The 7,822-nt window shown below is 34.8% G+C and overlaps 1 protein-coding gene across 1 annotated transcript in view; it reads left to right on the forward strand.

Annotated features, from left to right (window-relative positions):
- Positions 1–5,000, forward strand: part of LOC107302951 (EBF transcription factor 1) — a 118,114-nt gene extending 113,114 nt beyond the window's left edge. Inside the window, exon 11 of the mRNA XM_015832117.2 lies at positions 3,923–5,000. Within this exon, the coding sequence (XP_015687603.2) occupies positions 3,923–3,954 (32 nt within the window). The 3' untranslated portion in view covers positions 3,955–5,000. The remainder of the gene's footprint in view (positions 1–3,922) is intronic.
- The last annotated feature ends 2,822 nt before the right edge of the window (positions 5,001–7,822 follow it).

A 7,822-nucleotide genomic window follows, 5' to 3' on the forward strand; every position in this document is an offset into this window, starting at 1 on the left:
ATGATTTTAACAGCAATTTTAATTGGAAACACAGCCGTCAATATTTGGTTTTTAATTCGGTTTTTATTGGGGTTTATATTTTTGTGTTTTTGTATTTTTGTATTTGTGTATAGTATCTGTTTTTAAATATGCTGTGAACCGCCCTGAGTCCTATGGGAGAAGGGCGGTATATAAATTAAATTATTATTATTATTATTATAAAATTTCATTTAATGTCTAATTTCATGTTCCTGTTTGGTTTGCATTGGTAATGTTGATTTAACATCCTCAATTTTCCAATTTCTGAATACATTTTTCTAATGACCAAATATCTTTATGGGCAGATTTGATTAAAAAGAGTATTGGGTTCCATGTGAAATTTGCAGTAAAATTATTTGCCATACGTGCATTGGACCACAAGTCAGAAAAGTGGAAATTATCTAGTTAACACGTGGACCATATACATCATAAAAGCAATTTCCTGATTTACTATTTAGTTTGGCTTGTTGGAGGGCTGCCCTACTGTGCATAACCCCCTCATAATTACCACATTACCACATTCTAAAGCATTGAGTAGAGAAACATTTCATGCTCACTTAGTCAAGAAGGGTCTCACAATCCCCTGATGCCTCAAACACCTCTGGGGAGAGAGGGTTACTGACATACTATACTATACTATAAACAGAAAGGACTTACTATTCTTAGAGACAAATGCAACATCCACTGTTGCATTTTATTAGATTGTTTCCCCTTCAAGAACAGAAGGTATGGAAAACAAATCCAATGCACATTTCATTTTGGTAAATGGAATATGCACAGGAATTGAACAAGAAAGAGAAGAGCTAAAGCAAATTAAGATTCATCTACAACTTATTCACTAGTCTATAGGAAAAGCATCTCCTTGGCTAAAAGGACCAAGGAGAACTGCCTTGTACTAAAAAAGCATGGGAAAAAATAGAAAGAAGAATCACAGCTAAATGTGTGTTGATCTTGAAGCTGCCAACTATTTAACAATGACAAAAAAGGGGAAAAAAAGAAACCAAAGTCTTAACCGTAATAGTGGACTGTGAAACACGGTCAACGCAAGCCATATATTTGGTCAAGTGAATCTGCTTGGATTATGGACAAACTAAACTAGACAGTGTTATCTTACGCCTTGCAGTGAAGCTGCTTCTGCCCCTGTTCTCAACTGCCTAGATTTCTGCTTGCTGCAAAAACACTTGAGACATCAATGAAAGAGTGGAAAGGATAAACTGCAGCTGAACCTCATGTAATTGGAAATCTAAAGGAACCTATCTGATGTGTGCCAATTTATATATACTGTTATTGCCAATTAACTGTGATAGAACTAAGCATTTGAATAGGAATCAGAATATTGATTTATTGAACTACGGGAAACCAAAGAAACTGAAGACTGCTGGCAAGATGAATGGAAATCAACCACATTAAAACTAAAGTAAATGCTGGAAACCTGCATCATAATCTACTTTGCTGAAATTTTGTTGTCCTTCAAAAGAAAAAAAAATGAAACCAATTCATTTTAATGAAAATTGATAACAATGTCTGAAAAAAGAATATCTAATCAATGCAGTTGTAAACGTGATATCACATGACCATGCCACTCTCAGCAATAACAATTTCAGAAGTCCCCAGTTACAACTGTTAAGCAAGGATTATGTAGTTTGTTAAGTAAGACACATGAGACTTTTGATTTCCTGCTGGTTTCCCCATTTACATGTTGGAAGTTAGCAAGAAAGGTCACAAATTGAAATCATATGACCATGTAACACGATAGCAGCCATAACTTTGAGGATCAGTCATAAATCCCCCTGTTTAGCACCACTGGAAGTTTGAAGAATTGCTGAGTCCTTAACCAAGGACTATCAGTATGATGTAAAACCTCAAACTCTTGCAGTTATTAATCATATCTGGACTTAGAAGTATTAATTTGGCCACAGAATATATCTATCCACAAATCTTTAATAAAATCTTCCAACCCTTAAGCAATAAAACAACTTACATATTAAATTTCAGCATTTAGCAACCAGTACTTACTATTATTAAAACAATTCAAAGATTTGGCATTTAAAGATACAAATAGCCCAAAGTGCAACCTGAAAACTTTTCACCCAAGAATTCTTAATCGGATCACAAAGTCAGAAAAAGTTAAAGAAAGTCTTCTGCTATAAAGACTATGTCCACCCTGCCAAGCATTTGAAAAGTGGCCTTGAACAAGGGAGACTCTACTTTCAAAGGGAATGTTTACTATGCTATCAGAATAAGTCACACATTTAGCATGCTTGATTCCAAACGTTTAGATATATTTTGCTTTCTTGTCTCCTCATATTTTATTTATCTGTTGCCATTCACCTAAATTGCTGGTTTTTGTTGCTGATTAGTCTTGCAATTCATACACATATGGTAATGTCTGTGGAAAAAAAAAACATCCCCTTTCATTTGGGTTTGGTTCTTATCAAATTATTGTAGATGTAAGTAAAATACAAGAATTAGAAGCAGCCATGGGTTTGAATTCTTCCCCAAGATATCATTTGCCCAGATGTTTAAGATGGTGGCTCTAACCTATGTACCTTTGAAAGACATCAGTCTAAAGTCCAGAATTTACCATATCCCTTTATGGCACTTTAAAAGATGGTTCTGTCATAGGCATCATCACGAGCCATGTGTGAATGCCAGTGGCAACGACATATTTGCTTGCAGTAGGTCATTTTTCATATTGCATGGAATAGGTGAGTCCAGATCATCTCCTGTAGATTTCTCCTAGCATAATGCACAGATCTGCTTCTTTGCAAATGAAATGTATCTATTGTAATAACTGAATGTGAGCCAATCCTGTTGAAATCAGAATTCTTTCAAATTACTTTCTTTTGAAAGATTGTACCTTTGTTAGTCTGTAAAGAAATACAGTGCGAACTCTGTAAAACTATTTGTTTCAAATAACCCCATTTCTTAGACCTGTAGAACATTATGATGCAACTGCATTGAGCAGGGATATATCTTTACATGCATAAAAGATATGAGGAGAAAATAAATCAAATACAAGAAAGGATAATAACAATAGGAAAGGGAACAATTTTCATGCCCTACCAGTGGTCTATCTGGCTACTGTATGAAATTGGAAAAATGCTAGATCTTTGAAGGTTTTTTTTATTTAAGTAGCAGTTATAGATGAAAAACTTTTTATTGTTTTTTTTACCAGTTTTCAAACTGGCAACAGTTTATAGACAATTGTTATTTATAGCTGTGAAACAATTTTTAGTTTTCTGCATGGTATCTCCAAAAATTCCTTTTTCAGAAAATACTAATTATATATTATGCATGCAGCTGGTCAACGCCCTTTTCTTGATTTTAGAACTCTATTTGGCAAATTGAAAGAAGAACCACAAGATTAAAAAATAAATCTTTTCCAAGCGATAACTTCATTATTTAAATTTTCCTTCATCAGAATTTATATTGCAATCAGCTTAAGGATTGCCAGTGTTATTTCTGACATTCAAACAGCTAAATAATTTTGGATTGAGGGTTATAGACTGAGCTTCATTAAGAATGTTAACTTGCCTGCATGCAACTTCTATCCATATAGATTGCAGTTTCCTTGCAAGCACTTACTTAATACTTTAGAGTTTTACATCTGAAATAAGTGACTCTAGAGCATGGGTGTCAAACTCGCCATGTCACGTGACGTGTCACGACGTATCGTGACTCTTTTTGCATTGCCGGCAATGGGGTGGGTGTGGCTTCAGTATGATGAAGCCTAACATCAGCTATTATTCTTCCTCTCTAAGCTTTTACCCATTATAATGTGTAAATCCGACTTGAAGCACAGATGAATGATCTACTACTGAATATTTGAAACAGTTGTTTTTCTTGCCCCAAATGGCATAACTGATTTGGTTTTGTGTCTCATTCCTTCTTATCTTTACAGCTATATCTGGCATGATAGTTCCTCCCATGTGAAAGAATTGCTTTGAAGAATTGACTAATGAAGGATTTGGATTCTGCTCCAGAACAAAGTCTACCCAAGTCCCAGAGAGGAACTTTTAACTCAGGCCTTTCTTCAAGGAAAAAGGAAGACTCTCACAATAACTGCAAAGTTTAAAAACACACAACAATTTTAAAAAAAATTGCTATCCTTGAAAAATATTTCTAAAATCTACTCAGAGCCTGCAAGGGCAAGATGTTAATTTGAGCTGTCCATCCCAAGTTCTTGGGAGAGAAAATTGTGTCCTGAAGAAAATACGCTTCAGTCTTTTCAGTTTTTATTGGTCACCTTTTCTCTTTTACAAATCACAACAGGAGGGAGAGGCACAAACATGAAAAGCCAACTTGAGAACTTTTCTTTGTTGTAGTTTTTTAAAGCTGTCTTAAAGGGAAATAAAGTGGCAACACATAACATGAGTTTCTATGGAACAGAAGTAAAAGTGCCAGTTAGGGATTATTGATGTTTTTCTTTCCTTTGAAAAATTAATGGCTGTGCCAGTAAGGGTTGTTTTCATAATATTTTACTTAACCAACAACAGCACATACATCTGTGAGTTGCAGTCTGGGGAAGTATCAATGGATATCCATGTGAACTTACACATAAAGATACACTATACACACATATACAAAAAAGATTTCATTTTAGAAGCCATAATTATTTTCCCCTTAATCCTTCCTCATCTCTTTTTGACAACATTGTACTTAGAAGATTGCGTAAATACTGCAAGGCAGGGGGGAAAAAAAGCATATGTGTAGCTATGGACATGCATTTTCCATCTTTACTTTGGAAACCCAGTGCCTCTGGATATAATGCTAAAAACTGCAAATCCGATTAGCATGGCTCTCTGTCTTTTGCTTTTAACCAACTTAAATCCAAATACAGTTCAAGCTGTCTTTCTCTATAAATCTCATTGAAATAGGACAGGATAAAGGCACAAAAGTGAGCCATTCCGTGCATTTTGGAGCATATTTTTTACTAGAAGCTTCTTTCCTGATACCTGTATCTTTCATTTCGGAATGGGCTGGGGGGGGGGAGGGAGGGAAGACAAGATACAGGATTCATCCTGCCATTCCAGAGGATGGTCCAGAAGCACACACATAGGAAAAAGGACATATCTGGTTTGAGCTGCAGTTGTTTTTATATCAGGCAAAGTTTCAGTTTGCAACATAATCTCTTAAGCAACAAGTGGTTGCATTTTTTGAGAATATGTATAGGAGAAAAAGGGTGAAGAACACAGTAAGTTATCACAGTTGCAAAATAAACCACCCAATTTACAGGAATTTATCTCTTATTACTTGGAAAGTGTTCTTAGTTAAAGATGCAACAAACCTTTACAAATGCATTCATTAAATAATCTGTTTGGGTTTTTTCCCCCTTTGCTGTGGCATTTTGTATGTAGTTATAAATAAATACTGTAGATTTTTTTTTTGGCCAAATTATTGTTCTATTTATACAATGAAATGTCTTAAGATAGATTTTCAACCACACACAAATCTACAAGAATTACTGCATATTTTGCAAAATGAGCTCACTACCTTTATGATTGCACATGCTTGCAAATTGAATTAAAGAAATAAAGCTTTTTTAATGAAAAATTTTGTAAAATACCCATATAAATAATGTATTTAACTTTGAACTTTGTACATTGCTTTTTCTCTGCAGCATCCCAGTTTATTTTATTGTGTAATTTTGCTATGTGAAAAGTGCTAATTTGTTTGTTCATTCACAAGTGTGTTAGCTGTTTAAATGTGATTTAATGCAATTCATTTATACTTTTTTAGTAATTGATTTAAACCAAGCTTCCATTTTTGTTTTAAGTTCACCAAAGCCATTGTCTATTTTTGTATTATTTCTAAGTTAATAAGTTTTTTCCCCAATATATGGCAAAAAAGTAGCATATTATTCTTATAGCATTTAGTTACGTAGATTTAAAAAGTATTCTTTGCTTTTGAGGCTTATTAAAAAAAATCTAAAGCTGTTTTACTCTATTAATATGCATGGAATCTCTCCCCTTTGAAGTGACGCATTTTTGTGCATTAAATATGGGGAGAAACTTCATAGAAATTAATGAAAATACTTTCTTTCTTGTCTGCTTGTATATTTCTCTGTCTTTCCCATAAATATAAACCAGCAGATTGGATGCCTTAACAATGCAAAGCATATTCATTTCACTTGTACATTGTACTGAGCATCAAAACTGTCAATCATCACTAACATTCTGAAAAAAAAAAAGGATTTTGAAAAGCACAAAAGAACTGTTTTGTTACCTTAAGATAATGTGACTTTTTTCTAGACAAGCAACAATGCTGCAACTGTGCATGCTTCCTGTATGAATTTTGCAAGGGATTTCACTCAGATATCACTGTGTGATCTTTCAGGAAAGGGAAGAGGGTGGGTGTGGGAGAGAGAGAGAGAGAGAGAGAAAGAAAGAAAAACAAATCCATAATATATTCTTTCCCCACAGAAAAAACAAGAACATAGTCACACATAAAGAAACTAGAAAATATAAGGAATTATCAGTGTATTGTTTCATTATAATCCAAACATTTATTCTAATTCTTAAAATAACAGTGGCACACAAATGTAATCAAATTAAAGCCATATTTTGTCCAGTGATGCCCTCCGTGGAATCCCAGTCAGACAGATTATTTTTATTTAGACAGTTACATGAATGTGTATAGCCTGTTTCCTTGACCTCCAAAGATCATGTGAGAGTACACAGACTTTCTTTCTTTCTCCAAGTATTTATAGTGCGTGATAAAGAAAAGTTATATTTTAAATTATCTCCCTGCCCTGAATAGATGAGTTCCAAGTCCATTCTTAAAGATGCCACTCTTTACAGAATATGGCTTTAAGTGGGAATGATCATGTTTCAGACTTAAAATGTGATTTCTCACCTTGGCTGGGCTGTGAGAATGATGTCTGCTTCCTCTCCATCGTAGCCAACTGCATCTAAAATGAAGTCATCTCTGAACCGATCTTCCTTTCACTTCTTACCGAACCTTTTGGAATAGACACAAACGCTGTACAGTTCTATTGTTAGAGAAGAAGAACCTAACTACTGTAGAGATTGTTATAATTATTTTGCAGAAACTCAAGCTGTAAAAACTTTTCAACTTTCACACTATTTAATTAAAGTTACTTCCTGTCTGTGAGTGCAGCTCCTGGCTGAGTATTTTATTCCTTTGGCTTTGCTAAGCCAACTGATGATGACCGGTTGATTTGCCCCTTGTAGGCTTTTACTGCAAAATATGAAGCAGCTAAAATAGGGGGATGGGCACATGAGTTTTGACTTGCCTTTCAGATAGATTGAGATATAATATTCTGAGGTATCTTCTTACACATTTTGACAAGCAGAAGGATCAGCATAGCTGTCCTCGTGCTTAAGAAATTCTTTATATACACTTACCTATATATTGAAGGCTATAGCTTCATTTTAAAGCACTGTCAGACTGAATAAGAGTCCTCTTGGTTCAGGCCAAAGCATATTTTCTCCAGCATTTGGTGTCGTAAATGAGAAACCACCTACTGCTTTCAAGGAAACGAGATGATGGTGGTCACCCTCTTCAGCGGTTGCTCTTTGGCCTGGTATTGAAAGTATGCTACCTGTGATTCAAATCAAGACTATCAATAGACTTGTCCACCATGAATTTCTCCAGTCCTCCTTTAAAACCATCGAAATTAGTGGCATCAGGACTGACCATGTAATTTAGTTATGTATTACAAAGAAGTCTTCCTTTTAGCAGACCTGAAGCACTTGTGTGTCACTGTCGATGGAGACTCCCAAGTTCTAATACAATGAAGGTGAGAAAAAACACTTCACATTGTACATACTCCTTGGAT

The sequence above is a fragment of the Protobothrops mucrosquamatus genome, unplaced genomic scaffold (genome assembly GCF_001527695.2).
Source record: "Protobothrops mucrosquamatus isolate PMUCROS unplaced genomic scaffold, P.Mucros_1.0 scaffold_306, whole genome shotgun sequence".
In the NCBI taxonomy this organism is placed as follows: Eukaryota; Metazoa; Chordata; class Lepidosauria; order Squamata; family Viperidae; genus Protobothrops; species Protobothrops mucrosquamatus.